We start from the raw sequence: 15,406 nt of genomic DNA, 5'->3' as shown, positions 1-15,406 counted from the left end.
ACGGCGAAAATCCTATGGGGGGATCCAGATCGTAAGAAGACGAGACTATTACTGAAAGTAAGTAGGACTACGAGCTCAATTATGTAAAATCAGTGCGGCAAGTGATAGCATGTGTAGGGCATGCGGGGCAGATGATGAGACGTTGGAGCATTTCCTTTGTCATTGCCCCGGCTTTTGCGTTTAACAGATACCGGCACTTAGGTGGAGACACAATACCAGGCATGAACCAAATTAGGGGAGTGGTATTGAAAACAATTAAGGATTTTGTAAGTAGCACGGAATTTCAAACTTAAAATTTTCTTTTTAGAGGTTACTTTATAGTTTTTCAATCCGGTACGTACAACCGGCTGCCATGGGATTGAGCTCCGATTTGTGTACCTATGATGCTTGATATGGCAAGGCGAATTATTGGGACTTTTAAATAACCAACAGCCATAACGTTCTTGAGGCGATCGGTTCTGTGGACCGGAAAGAGCTTGCTCATCTATAGAGATTGACAAGGATCGCTACATCCAAATGCAAAAATCGCTGCAACAACAAAAATAAATAAAAAACGACATTTTTGAACAACTTGAGTTATACCCATTTTACATAAAGACGTCATTATATAAAAATCTATGTAGACCATTACAAATGCTTCCCATTGCTATGTACACATACCTGCTGAGTACATAATCGTCACTTTTAGGAGCAAAATGGTACTTCGCCACATCCAAACAAGAGCTGACTAAATCAAATTTACCTGAATGATAAGGCCGTAATTTTAATTTCCGAGTCCGTACTGAAACTCTCTATGAGAAAAAGTTAGAGAAATCATTTCTAGTATAATATAGCGAACTCTGTTTTATTAAAAAAAAAAAACATATCATTTATAATTCTCTAACAGCCTGTGATTCAGTGGACTCCTCAGGAACAATATTCACATTGTCACAATCATCCAGTATCATTTTTTCAGCCTTAGGTTCGACATCGTCTTCCGTTAATAAACGTTTCGCTGCTTTTCGCAGTACATTTTTACTCTCGTAAAGCTCAAGCAGTTTATTACCGTCATAAAGTACAAAAGGCAGCGAAGCCTTCTCATAATAGTCTGGCAAAAGTTCCAAATTATTGATAACCGTATCTAGCATATGAGATTTCTCACAATATATTCCTGGTGCATCATTACGCAAAGGATTAATGTGTACATGAAGATGGTAGAACGATGGTTGATAGTGGAAGTACATACGTAGCTGTGATGCCGTTAAACCATAACGTTTTTCAATTGCCTCTGCAGCCTTTGTACGTATATTATGTAGCAAAGGTAAATGGGATGAGTTGAGATCACGCAATGATTTTAAGCCATGCTTGTGAGTTATTACTAAAACGTATAAATTCTGCAAATTGTGACCATCCCATTTTAGATCTGGCAATAAAATAAAACCATTATCCGGATCGGGATCTTCAAAAATTATTCTCTCTGTTTCCTGTTTGTGTTCCAGAATATTATATACCCACTAAAAGTAAAAAAGGCCATAACAATTGAATATCTGGAAACTAAGCTTATTGCTTTTATATGAATACCTCCAATGAGAATTGCGATGATGTTATATAAGGTAATGTAATGTCTTTGTAATATTCTGGAGTTTCATTAATGACATACTTTTGGCAAATGGAATATTTTTCAACATGTTTGTCGGTGGCAGGATACACCACGGTAGCCTTTACACCTGCAGAAAATAGAGAGCAAATAGGTAAGTTAACTTTTATGGATTTACCCCGCACTTACCGTTTAGCTCGGATGGTGGTGAACAGCGATAATTGCCATAAATATTGTTAATAAACTCAGTTTGAACTTTCAAATCATTATTGAAGTAGGAAGCTGCTGCTAGATTAACAACTACATCTTCCTTTGCAACACCGTTGCTGTTGTCACTACTTGTAGCAACATCACTTTCCTGGAATGACTGCTTTTCCAAAACAATGATAGCTTGGTCGTTTTCTGACACATCTGGGAACCTACCTAGCAGGGCTATGCTTTTATTTCGTGTGTTATTATTTAGTATTCTGTGAAGTCGGAACTTGTTTAGATCATAGCTTGCCGTTGCTTGCTTCGTTGGGGTCTTCTCTTCAATGGAAGTTGTAATTTCCGAGTTTTCATTGCATTGTTTTTCTTCCAGCTTGCCATTTTTAGCAGTAGTTTGTTCGCTTATTTCGGACATTACAATTAATTAATAAATTTTTGCCGGATGCAGGAGGAACGTTTTTTCTTTGTGTATTGCCAACTTTTTTTCATTTGGAAATAAATGCTAATGGGAAGTTCACATTTAAAGATTTTTATACAGGTTTCAATGATACACTCAGGGTTTACTAAACAAGGCTAGGTCACTTGCCCAGCTGATGGATTTTTTTGACACTTTCTAATTGACATTATTGTTTTTATTTGCATTATTGTAAGAGTGTTCGTGTACTCAAAACTGTATTACTGGAACTCGGTCGCGTATTTAATTTTCCAGGATTCACTAAAAGAAGGTTATGTCACTTACCAACACATAAAGTTGATAGGCCCCATGAACATCATTAAGGAAGTCAAATCTACCGGTTGAAAATTTCAGCAATAGAAGAAAACGAAGACAACGAATGAATGTTAAAAGAGAACAATTTGAGATTTTCAATGCCAAGTACTGCCAAAAATTAAAAAAAAAAATTGTATGTCGGCTGATCGCTTGGCTTAACCTTATTCAGTGAATCCTGTTAATTTTCCAGCAGAAGGGTGGGGGAGAGTGCGTGAGAGCGAGCAAAGTTTGGAGAGTTTGGTTATTGAGAGCTTCAACAGAAACAGCTGTTAATAGCCGGCCAGGTTTAACGGTATTAAGAGGACTGATTTTTGGTTTTGTTATCTTCTTTCTCGCATATTCTCTGCTCATGTACGCAAACACCCAAAAATTTCTTTGTGTGTGTTAACAAAACATCGATCAGCTTGATGGCAAGATGATTTGTGATTGTTGTACAAATGAGACCACCTTTAATTGTCTCGCCATGCGTGTAAATCAAAGCGGATTTAATAGGGTGGTCTCATGCGAACAACTGTTAACAGCCGGCCGGGTTTGACGGTATTAAGGTTTCAGATTATACTTTGCATTCTCTTTGTTGTCATATTCTTTCTCGCATATTATGTGTTCATGTACGCACACGTTGGCAAAACATCGATCAACTTGATGACAAGTTGGCGGATTGCACCATATGATTTGTGGTTTTTGTACAAATGAGACCACCTTTAATTGTTTCGCCATGCGTGTAAATTATATATTAAAACAATTAAAATTTGATAAATGAAACAGAATCTTGACTTTGTAGTATATGAAATTGTGAAACAATGTTTAAATCCAAAAATAGCTTTTGACGTTCTAGTGGGATTTGGATACAACTCTGAAATTGGAAAATTTCATCAGCTGGACAAGTGGCATAGTCTTATTTTGTGAACCCTGGTTACAATGTAGAAGCACATTACTCAACAATAAGCTTGTCTCACGCGAATAGATTGTATCATCCGGCCAAATTTTTCGATATTAATATGTCACACATTTGCTTACGTTCTATTTGTCTTCTTCTTTAAGCAGCCATTAACAAAATCTGACAGAAATGATTGTTGCGCGTCACAAAGAAAGTAGCATATTTAATTACTGCTAAAATATACAACCGTGGCATGATTAAAGCAAAATTTGCTCGGAATAAACTCAAACGCCGCATTTGCAATTAAATAAATTAACAAAAATCATTGTTATTTAATAAAATTGGAGTGTTTTTAGTAAAAGTATATATTAGAAAAAGGTTTGCGTTCTTAATTTTCATGAAATAAAGTTTCGAATAGTTAAATTTTTTCCTGGAATATTTTACAGCCTACAATAATGGACACATACTTATTTGATGGTGGTCGTATCCAAAAAATGGAAGTAGATTATGCTCCAGCTTGCGATGAGAAAATACCAGTTGCTAAGGAGCTGGCAAAGAAAAATCCCGATTCATTTCACGAGGCCATTGAAATGCTTTTGTCCTTGGAGAAGCAAACGCGTTTGGGTGCAGATATGGTCTCATGCTCTCGTGTATTGGTGGCCATTTGCCAAGTATGCTTTGATGCTGGCAATTGGAATGCCCTAAATGAATATGTTACTTTATTGGTTCGTCGTCGTTCTCAGTTAAAACAAGCTGTTTCGAAAATGATACAAGAATGCTGCAGTTATGTCGATAAGACTCCGGATAAGGAGACCAAGCTTAAGTTAATTGACACACTGAGAGCAGTAACAGAGGGAAAGATCTATGTGGAAATCGAAAGAGCCAGACTGACAAAAATATTGGCTGATATAAAAGAGGCTGATGGCGATATTCCCGGTGCGGCAGCTGTAATGGAAGAACTGCAGGTAGAAACCTATGGTTCTATGGACAAAAGAGAGAAGGTAAGTTGGGTGTTCTCTTTAGTAGTTTCAAGCATAATTTGCTTTCGTTTTCCAACTTAGGTGGAGCTTATTCTGGAACAAATGCGTCTATGTCTATTAAAAGAAGATTTTGTTTCCACACAAATCATTGCTAAGAAAATTAGTATTAAATTCTTTGATGATCCCTTACAACATGACCTCAAATTAAAGTTCTACAATTTAATGATAAGTTTGGATCGTGATACCTCGTATTTGAAGACATCGCGGCATTATCAGGCCATAGCAGAACCTCCAAAACCAGTGGAACCTAAGCCAGAACCTATGGACGAGGACAAAAAGAAGGGTGACGAGGATAAAAAGAAGAAGGAAAAGGAGGAGGAAACAAAGAAACCAGAACCTCCAACCCCTGTCGAGCTAACACCAGAACAGGAAAAGGAGCTTAAAGATAAACTCATCTGCGCTGTGCTATATTGTATTTTGGCTCCCTACGACAATGAGCAGAGTGATATGATGGCCCATTTGTCTAAAAACAAAAAACTAGAAGATATACCTGTATACAAGTAAGATTGTTACCGAGAATGTAGTCTGGGATAGGATTAACTGAATTCGTTCACATATCTTTTCAGGGAAATATTACGCTTGTTCATGTCCAAGGAATTAATTAATTTCGATACCTTCAACAACGATTTTGGCACAGTCTTGGCCGAGAATGAGATGTTCCAGGAGAACACCAAACATGGTAAAAAATGCATAACTGAATTGAAAGATCGTTTAATAGAACATGTGAGTAACTTATTTACTATGGCCCAATGGTTTTTTTAATTCATTAAATTCATAATTTTAGAATATTCGTATTATTGCCATGTATTACTCCCGTTTGCATTTGACCCGCATGAGCGAATTACTAAATTTGCCCACAAATCGTTGTGAGGAATATTTATCGAAATTGGCAAACAGTGATACTATACGTGTTAAAATTGATCGTCCTGCCGAAATAATTTATTTCACCGTCAAGAAGAGTCCTTCGGATATCTTAAACGCCTGGTCAAATGATGTCAGCCAATTAATGTCACTGGTGAACAAGACCTGCCATTTGATAAACAAAGAAGAATGCATTCATTCCGTCAAGGGAATAACTGTGGAAGATTAAGTTTTATGTTGCATATTTCATCGATATTAGCATGCAAACCAAACTTTCACAACTGCTCCTAACGCTTAAGTAAACTTTAGTTCATATAACATACATACAACATACAAACAACAATTCTAGGTTTGAAAACTAACTAAAAATTGTAACTACCCATTTTTATTAAAACACGTTGCAATTGTCTACTTTTTGTATTCATTGAATGATATACAGTAGTAAAGTAACAACATTTTAAAATATATGAATGAAAAGGAAGTTTTCTTTATAATCAGTTATATGTAGTGTTAAAGAATAGAAAATAGAAATGACATGCGGTAAAGTCAATCTCACATTTGAGTCTGAAATAAAGTATCATGTCGTGGACCCCGGAGGGTCCGAACTGTCTCAGCGGAGAAAGGGGACATAGTGTGCTGGCGAGCGCTGGCTGTTGGCGTTAGAGCTCCGGCTGTGGCTCAGTCTGGGGCGCGGTTCTTGCCAACACACCATGTCCAGAGACAGGTGACCAAAAATTCAAATTTCAAACCAGCTCTGGATGGAAATGAAAAACACAGGGTCCCACTTATGTTAAGGCAGGCATGTCTTTCGCCTTCTTACTCGCACCTTCCGCTATGGATTCGCTCTTCAGGGGGCACTGAGACATCCTACAGTGCCCTGGACGGCCCACCCCAACCATGGTATCCGTTGTCCAACAGTTTTGGATACCCCAGAATCGGTCTCCCTTATCCCCCCTTACAGCTTGGTGCACTACCCCCTTCTTACCTTAAATAACTACTCCTCCATTGTGAAATGAAAACTAGGCAAAGGCGAATTTCATTTCAAACGTTATAAACGGTATGTATTTATTAAGCCAAATCAAAAATTCATTGCCAGACAAAGTTCAATCAAACGAAAAAGCAAAGAAAACAAAACAAGGAATTGCATAGTGGCAATTAAAAAAACTTCAATTATATAGACTCCTCTCCTTCAAAGAGAAAAATAGTAATAAAATTCTCCTTCCTCCACAGGTGTATTGGGTCTTCTCTTGGTGTCTGGCCTTCCTTCAGGGTCGTCTCTCCTAACTGGAGTCAGTGCTGGGGCGGCTGAGCAGTGCCCACGCTTTCCTCTTGTCTGTCCGTCCGTCTGGTTGTGGTAAGTATGTGTATTCCGGCTGTATTGTATTTCCCGTAAATAAAAGCTTTGGCTTTTTTTTTTTATGTCTTACATGTTTATTCCTTTTTAAAGGCCTAAGTTCGCAAAGCGAACACCAACAGCAGTAAGGGCTCCTTTCCGCCCCAAAGGTCTAGAATCTTTACCCCCTGGCCCTAGGTTGAGCTCGACCTAACAGCTGAGGACAGCGCCTATTTATTCTAGCGCTGTGTTACTTATAGAAAGGTAAGTGTCTGGTGTTTGCCTGCCTAGCCGCTTTATTAACAAATAACCTTCTTTTTATTCGTAGGAAATATGTGTGTCAAGGTCCTGTCCGTCCGTCTAAGTTCACGTATACGTCCCGCAATAGTGTTTGTGAGGAAAAGGGTACCTGCAGCACTGTCGGCTGACCAGTGCTTTTGATATAGAGCTTCCCACGATGGACAGAGGAGGTGGAGGTGTAGCTTTATGTTTTCGCGTTTGGCTTTTTGTTATTTTGTGATCAACTTTAGTGGTGTCTATTGTCTTTGATTTTCAAGTTTAGGATTTTTAACTATTGACTTTGATTTGGTTTTTAGTTTTTTTTTCTTTTCAGGTCTTTTATCTAGGTGAGATGATCGTTAATTATGCATTCAATGATGAGTGCTAATAGTAATAACAGGAGTTCCAGAGATAATTTGCATGCCATGATTAGAGTTTTGGCTAAAATGAAAAATGGTATGAATATAATACATTTGAATGCCCAGAGCCTACTAAAGAAGATTGATGAATTTCGCTTTATTTTTGTCGGATCCAATGTTGATTTTATATGCGTGACCGAGACATGGTTCAGAAGCGACATGCCTGACGAATTGGCTAAGCTTGATGGTTACTATTTATACCGGGTTGATAGACAAGGACATGCAGGGGGTGTGGCCATATATGTTAGGAATGGTATTGCTTCTAGGATACGACTTGTTTCAGACCCGCAGGATAATATGGAATATATATTTATTTCAGTCGGAAGAGACAATAAAACGCTTTTGATCGGTAATGTCTATAGGCCGAATAAATTGGTTCGCACGGATGAACTGATGGAGAAAATACATGAGGTTTCTATGTCGTTCAATGAAATTATCATCACAGGTGATTTCAACTCGAATTTGCTTTTAGATAATAACTTGATTAGTGACTTTAATACATATGGCTTACATTCTGTTAATTCGGATACTCCAACTCATTATACAAATACATCTGAGACTCTATTGGATCTTTTTCTTGTTGGGTCAGTGGATAAGGTGCTGCTTTATGACCAACTTTCTGCTAGTTGTTTCTCCAGGCATGACATTATTTTCTTAAATTATAATTTTACTATGGAATACGAGGATAAAACTATTTGGTATAGAGACTTTAGACATGTAGACAACGAGAACTTACTGACGGATCTGCTCTCAGTGGAATGGAGTGCGATATACCACTACGTGGATGTGAACGAGAAAGTAAGATTTCTTGAAGAGAATGTGATCCGCCTCTACGAGAGATACGTGCCTTTGAAACGTAGGGTTGTCAAATCAAGGCAGCAGCCCTGGATAACCGGACGAGTGACTGAATTGATTTCTAAAAGAAATCGGGCTTACAGTAGGTGGAAGAGGTTCAGGACTGAAAGACTCCATGACGAATATAGAACACTCAGGAATCAGGTTGTAAAGGAGATCCGGGAGAACAAGATGTCGTTCTATGGTGAAAGGTACAACTCTGCTGTCACTTGCAGGCAAAAATGGGGCGTGATCAGAGACATTGGTATCGGAATTGGAAAGAAGACTGGCGAAGATGCGAATCTTTCCAAACCCGAACTTGATGATATGAACCGGCAATTTTTGGCCATTAATGTACCGTTTGCGCAAGGTAATGTTTACTTGGGCGGATTGCAGACTGACGTGAATGGCATTGACGAGCAATTCAGATTTCGACTTGTTGATCAATGTGACGTTCTGGAGTCAATTTTGAGGATAAAATCCAATGCCACAGGTGTCGATGGTATTGACCCTAACTTTCTGAAACCAATATTACCGAATCTTTTACCATTTATTACACATATATTTAACTATATACTTCTGTCATCGATCTTTCCCAGTGGCTGGAAGAGGGCAAAGGTTATTCCGGTACCTAAGTCCAATAATGATTTTAGACCAATTGCGATCTTGCCATTCTTGTCTAAGGCATTTGAGAATATTGTGTATGATCAGATAAATACATTTTTAAACAGGAATTTCCTTTTATCAGATAGGCAATCTGGGTTTCGTAAACGCCGTAGTTGTACGACTGCACTTATTGATGTAGTCGAAAATATTAGACGCAATATTAATGATAACCACGTAAGCTTTCTTGTCCTATTAGACCACTCTAAGGCATTCGATTCCGTGGATCACACGATATTGGCATCTAAACTTACAACCTTGTTTAATTTTGACGACACAGCAGTTCGGTTTATTGCATCATATCTGGACAGGCGCACACAGGCTGTTTACTCTAACGGTATGATGTCTGATTTCTTGGAGCTTACTCGTGGTATTCCTCAGGGTTCTGTGCTGGGACCACTATTATTTTCATTATATGTCAATGATATTGCAAGCATACCTGATGGATATGACATGCACATATACGCTGATGATGTGCAATTGTGTTTCTCTTGCAGGACGAGTGATACAAGGTCATATGTGGCGTGGATTAATTTGCAGTTAATTGCCATCAGTGATTGGGCAACCAAGAATGGCTTGAAGTTGAATCCTGATAAGACGAAGTGCATTGTTATCTCGAGAAAGTCTATAGATACATTGTCTTTGCCTAGGCTTGCCTTAGGTGACAAGACCATAGAGTATGTGCAGACTGCAAGGAATTTAGGGGTATTATTTGACAATACTCTGTCCTGGAATAGGCATATTGAGTTGGCTATAGGACAGATTTATGGTATGTTACGGACTCTTTGGTCTATTCACCAATATATTCCATTCAGTGTGCGTCACGCAATTGCTCATGCCTATTTACTACCTAAACTTTTGTATTGTTGTGAGATATACGCAGAATGTGACTACGTCCATAAGCGTAAATTAAAAGTAGTTTCGAATGACATTACACGATTTGTTTATAGTATCAGACGTGCGGATAGTATATCATCGGCTTCTAGACAGTTTTATGGGATGGAATTTGAAAATTTTTTGAAATTTCGTGCACTGACTTTCATGCATCGCTTAATTTATACACATGAACCCAAATATCTTTACGACCGGTTAGAAATCTCACGATCTTCTCGAACCAATTGCATGGTTCCACTGCAAAGTAACTACTTGGTATGTGACAGACAATTTTTTGTTTACACCATTCGTCTCTGGAACGCCCTCCCAATCAATTTAAGAAATAGTCCTAATGAAAAGAACTTTAAACTTAAGCTAAAACATCATCTCACTTAGGAAGTAATTTAATTTTGACCCTTTAAATATTAGCTCACATTTATTAATATATACATCAAATTACACTAATAATTATTTATCTTCTGTATAATTCTTTAATCATTAATTTCTTTGTTTATACTTAAATACCTATGTAATAGTATTATTTTTGTGAAACTATTAGTTATTGACATATATCGGATAGTACTGTAATTTATAAGTAATGCTTGTTGTACTATCATTACATTTTTATCAAATAAATAAAAAAAAAAAAAAAATTATTACATTGGTATTTTCCTTTTTTTTCAGGTTCTTTGGCTTTGTTTCTAAACTTTTCCCTTTTCAGGTTCCTTTTTATTTAATTTGATAACATTTCTTTTTTTTTTTCCAGAGTTTTCATAGATTTTCTTTTTCAGCTTTTAATAACTTTCAGTTCGATTTATTTTAATCACCTTTTTTTTCATAATCTTCTTTTTCAGCTCTTTAGTTTTTTAATTTGTATTTATTTTCATTTATTTTGTTACAGCTTTTAAAACTTCTCAATAATTTATAGTTAATTTTTTTTCCTCTTTCAGCAAATGTGCTGAAAGTTCAATAAATCACTTTAAAACTTTGAATTTGGTCTTTTTCTTCGTTGTTGGGTAAAAGCCAGTTCCGCCTCCTTTTCTCTGCCGAATCCAAAACCAAAAAAAAGCCTTCTCTCTTTTTGAAAACACCACTTTCTACACTCCTGATGACACCACCTCTTACTGCTTGCACGGCTCCATCCAAAAAGACCTCGTCATCTTCCCTTTACTGTCCATCATGGTTCCCCCAAGCCATCATGTCCACCGAGGAACCATCATAAAATTTTGTTTTCCAAAATAGCAAAAACAAACAACATATGGTTTCCTCGATTTTCATTGTAGTAGTTACCTTTGTATGTGGAGGTAACATATGCTGGTATCGCAGGGTTGCATTCACCAGCTGCCATAAAAAAAACAGACTGTTCAAACCCAGATGTCGCTCTTCTCTAATCAGACATAGGGTGACACGCTACAAACCCAATCATCCTTTAGACGTCACCGTCATAGGATGGGAGGGAAAAACAAATTTTTGTCATGTATATAATAACATAACGTGTGAACGTAGCATTAGTCAAACCTATCTCAGTGGGTGTAGCCTCCTTAAGAAAAAGTAATTCTTCTCCAATAAATGTACCTTGGGCTATAAGTATACCTTGAGTCGAGTAGTACCTATCCGGTACTCGACTAACCAGTTATACCTTCCTTAGACATACCTTGATCAAATTAATTATATCACTAAAGCGGACGGACGGAAAAAATATGCTGAATAAGCATTTAAATTAAAAGGTAAGTAAAAGTGGTAAAAATAAATATTGTGAAATAAAAACGAAAAAAAAATAAAATAAAATAAGCATATAAAAATGCTTTGAATAAAAAAAATTACAAGGTGCGTCCAAAAAAAACCAAAAAAAGTGCGGTAAACTTTACGTGTGTGCGTGTGTGTGTGTATAGAAATGAATGGACGAGTAACTACGCCAAAAAAACTTAATAAAAAAACTCTACTTGCCTAACAAAACGCAATAAAAATGAAATGTAAATAAACAAAAGTGTAATGTATAGAAAATTATATGCCGGCCGTGGAGGAATTCCCATGAAAAAGTGAATTATAAGATAAAAATTGTTATACGGTGCTGTGTGTGTGTGAATGGAACCAAACGGCAGTAAACTAAAATAACAGGCACCGGCCAGTAAATAATGCCGGACAAAGAATTAATAGAAAAAAAAAAGGTAAAAACCTAAATTTTTAATAACCAACAGTGAAAATTGGCAGAAAAATAAATTTAAGTGGTTATGTACAAATCATATGTGGTTTGCAAAACGTAACCTACAAAAAAAACTAACTAAAAAAAATTCAACCAAAAAAAAAACGGTTTAATTTGATGTGCAAGTGTGTGTGACTTTAAGTGCGTATTACTTTACGGTATCCCTACCATCATCTGTAAACCACTCAAATCATGAATGGAGGTGGGGGTGCTAAACCCAAACTGAGTGCCAAGACAAATTACTCCGCACAAAGTGAAGTGTGAGAAACCAACAAAAACAATTGCGGAAAATGTGTGTGTGTCATGTGCCTAATGTAATGCAAACATAGAACAGGTGTTAACACTCTCTTCTTCTTGTGATTTAAACAGATCGAAAGAAACAGAACGATAATGAAATGCTGTGAATCATTTATAAGTTCAATGAACGCAAAGTGAAAGTGTTGTGAGAAAGTTAAAGTAAAATCAAGGTAAAATCTCAACTTGGAAAACGGGAAAAAAAAATAAAAGAAAATTTATAAAAATTGTGTAAACACAAAAAAATTAAAGGAAATGGAAAATTAGAAATTTTCGAAATAAAAATAAAAAAACTCTACCAAAGAAAATTTTCGGAACCAAAGCTAAAATGTTTGAATGAAATTAATGTGAAACAAAAGAATTATTTCAGTGAAAATACATACACCAAAGTTAAAAATGTTAAAAAAAACAATATAAACAAAATTAAAGTCTATTTTCATTTGGTCAAATAAGTGAAAATAACAAGCCGCTAATTTAAATCAGAAAAATTTTAAATGACAAAAAAAAACAAGAATCTAAAAAAAACTACGAAGCTCCCAAAGATAAAAATACAATGAGATTCAAAAGCAAAAATTCCTCAAAATTCTAAATTTCAAAAAAAATAAAAACAAAAATTCCTCTAAAAAATTAAAAATATCAAACCAAAGGAAAATCTTAAAATAATAAATAATTTTAGAAAAAAAATTGCATTTTGACTAAACAAACTTTCTTCTTGGTTCTCTTTCCAGATGCTGCAACGACACCAAACTCGCATCGGCCGCTTCGCTTGAGAGCACGGACCATACCAGACGTGGACCAGCGACATAATGTGCCCAGGGCAGATGAACTGGTAATTGTCAAATAAATAATACGCCACGGCGTATTCTTTATTACTCCTCTCAGCCCCCTACTTGCACTCACCACGGCATCCCTCGCCCCATGTCCAAGATGCCATAGCGATAGAAAGACGGGTCGGCCCGACATACACCGAGGTCGTCAAGAGGCTCTACCGTGGTTGAGTGATCTCCTGGGGCCGGCATCGAAAGATGACAATCTCTCGTCCGGACAAAACGCCTTCCGCCGCAACTCGCGCTCCATGTCCAAGATGCCATAGTGATAGAAAGACGGGTCACCCACTGCGAGGTTGACAGCGAGCTCTCCGGCGGTCGAGGCACCCCAGATAGGCAGAGAGAAATGGCACTACCTCGTTCTAACCCCTGTGCACATTACACCACTGGAACACTCCTGGCGGCCCCGCACTCGCGACTGCGTAAGACCACGAGTTTCGTCGCTCTCAGTTCCCGACGGATAATTCAGGTAAGTATAAGGTAAGTATAAAGTTCCAATCCTCTAGGTCCATTTACTCATCGTACACACACACACGTCCTTCACCGCCTGTTGACCATGGGATGTAACTTGCAAGGAATTTTATGGAAGCAATTCAAATGACCATCTATAGACGGTTTCGCCTAAACTGCCGCCCAAGGCGAACAAAAAAAAAAAATCTAAGTTTAACCCAGAAACTGCGTGCCTGCCAAAACTAAAGCTAAGTATCCTTAAATCTAAAATTAAAAGATAATTCAAATTCTAATTCATTTCAATACTTATCCTACAGCCTACTATTCTATTGCCTTACATCTACTATCCTTGGATTCCTAAGGAGGATTTGGAAAGTACCATAAACCAGGTAAGTGATTGCTACTTCCTCATCAAAGGTGTCGCCGTAGTATAGCGATCTATCATCGTTATGCCTATTGCTTAAGATCCTTCGCGTGGTATACCCCTATTGTCCTGCCTTTCAAGTCTTCAATCTCGTAAAGACATCTTCCCACCGGGCGTACAATCCGACATCTCAAATACTTTTTGTTGAGTTTGGCATTAACGCCCTTACTAAAATCGCTCAATTGGTGATTTCGACGGTATACCTCTTGACCCGGGAAGAATCGAACCGCTCTAGCCCTTATATTATACTTAACGGCCCTGCCTGTATAGGCCTTCGATATGTTCTTTCGAAGCCGTTCCCTTACGAGTTCCAATTGGGTAGCCTTAGGCAAAGCGGCATACTCCGGGTCCTTCATGACATCTAACTGGCGAGCCAACCTGTACACGCTTCCATGAGTTACCATATTTGTTCCAAATAGAGCAAAATATGGTGTCATACCCGTGGAAGCATGTACCGAAGATCGCAGGGCACATTCGATGGCCGAGATATTCTGGTCCCACTCCTTCTGATCTTCCTGCAAATAGGACCTTATTGCTGCCAGTATAGATTGGTTCACTCGCTCCGAAGCGTTAGCCTGGGGCGAGTAAAGACCTGTCCTGAAATGGGTGACCCCATAGGCTTCGAGGAAAGCAGTAAAATCCTTGCTCGTGAACTGCTTACCGTTATCAGACATCAGGGTCTCAGGCACGCCAAACTTATGGAAAACCTCTGTCGTCAAGAACCGGATTACGTTGCGCGATGTGGCCCTTCCCATGGGTTTGAGCAAAACAAACTTGGTGAGGTGGTCCAGAACGATAAATATGAACGAATTTCCGGTCTTCGACCGAACATAAGGCCCCAGAAAATCTACATAGACTTTTTGGAACGGCCTATCGATCTGGACTTCCTCACCCATGGGCTGCTGCATATTCTGGAAATTAGGCTTCGACTCCTTACATGTCTGGCATCTCTGCACGTAAGCTCGCACTTGAGCACCCATATTCGGCCAGTAAAACATCTCCTTCAAACGCCTCAAGGTCTTGTGAAAGCCTGAGTGGGCGGCCGTTGGTGGGTTATGTGCCTTGGCGATAGCCTCCGAGGTTACCTCCTCTGGTACCCATAGCTTCCAGGCGAACTCTTCGCTGGGTATATCTGTGGTCACCGGAACCGTCCTTTTATAGAGGCGACCATCCTTAACGCGAAGATCAGGCAACCTTTCTCCATTCTCCTCGACCACCCTTACCTTCTCGAGGTAGTTTTCGGCCCTGAACTCCGGTGCGTCCATGTCCAACAAGCGCCAGAAACCAAGCTCATCCATATTATACCGTGAGAGAGCGTCAGGCACCACATTCTGGCTTCCTCGCCGATGCTCAATCTCAAAGCTATACCCTTGAAGCAATAAGCTCCACCGGGCCAATCGTCCGCTTAACTCCTTGTTGGACATTAGCCATTTTAGGGACGAATGGTCGGTGATTACCGTGAAGGGCATAAGCTCAA

The 15,406-nt window shown here is 38.3% G+C and overlaps 2 protein-coding genes and 1 long non-coding RNA gene across 3 annotated transcripts; 2 read left to right on the top strand and 1 right to left on the bottom strand.

Annotated features, from left to right (window-relative positions):
- Positions 1-816: 816 nt before the first annotated feature.
- Positions 817-2,288, bottom strand: LOC106096354 (m7GpppX diphosphatase). Its single transcript, XM_013264058.2, has 3 exons — positions 1,766-2,288; positions 1,561-1,706; positions 817-1,493 (listed from the first exon to the last, which is right to left on the bottom strand). The coding sequence occupies exons 1-3, from the start codon at positions 2,196-2,198 to the stop codon at positions 870-872; spliced, it is 1,203 nt and encodes a 400-aa protein (XP_013119512.2). The 5' UTR covers positions 2,199-2,288; the 3' UTR covers positions 817-869.
- Positions 2,289-3,666: 1,378 nt separating this feature from the next.
- LOC106096344 (26S proteasome non-ATPase regulatory subunit 12) lies at positions 3,667-5,797 on the top strand. Its single transcript, XM_013264045.2, has 5 exons — positions 3,667-3,807; positions 3,876-4,430; positions 4,491-4,969; positions 5,036-5,192; positions 5,254-5,797. The coding sequence occupies exons 2-5, from the start codon at positions 3,885-3,887 to the stop codon at positions 5,557-5,559; spliced, it is 1,488 nt and encodes a 495-aa protein (XP_013119499.1). The 5' UTR covers positions 3,667-3,807; positions 3,876-3,884; the 3' UTR covers positions 5,560-5,797.
- A 120-nt stretch (positions 5,798-5,917) lies between these two features.
- LOC131995030 (uncharacterized) lies at positions 5,918-7,279 on the top strand. Its single transcript, XR_009397076.1, has 3 exons — positions 5,918-6,684; positions 6,778-6,927; positions 6,992-7,279. It is a non-coding gene; the product is annotated as an uncharacterized LOC131995030 (long non-coding RNA).
- The last annotated feature ends 8,127 nt before the right edge of the window (positions 7,280-15,406 follow it).

This window comes from Stomoxys calcitrans, chromosome 2, assembly GCF_963082655.1.
Source record: "Stomoxys calcitrans chromosome 2, idStoCalc2.1, whole genome shotgun sequence".
Lineage (NCBI taxonomy): Eukaryota > Metazoa > Arthropoda > Insecta > Diptera > Muscidae > Stomoxys > Stomoxys calcitrans.
Note: the sequence above shows the minus strand (reverse complement) of the source record. Positions and strands in the feature narration are given on the sequence as shown.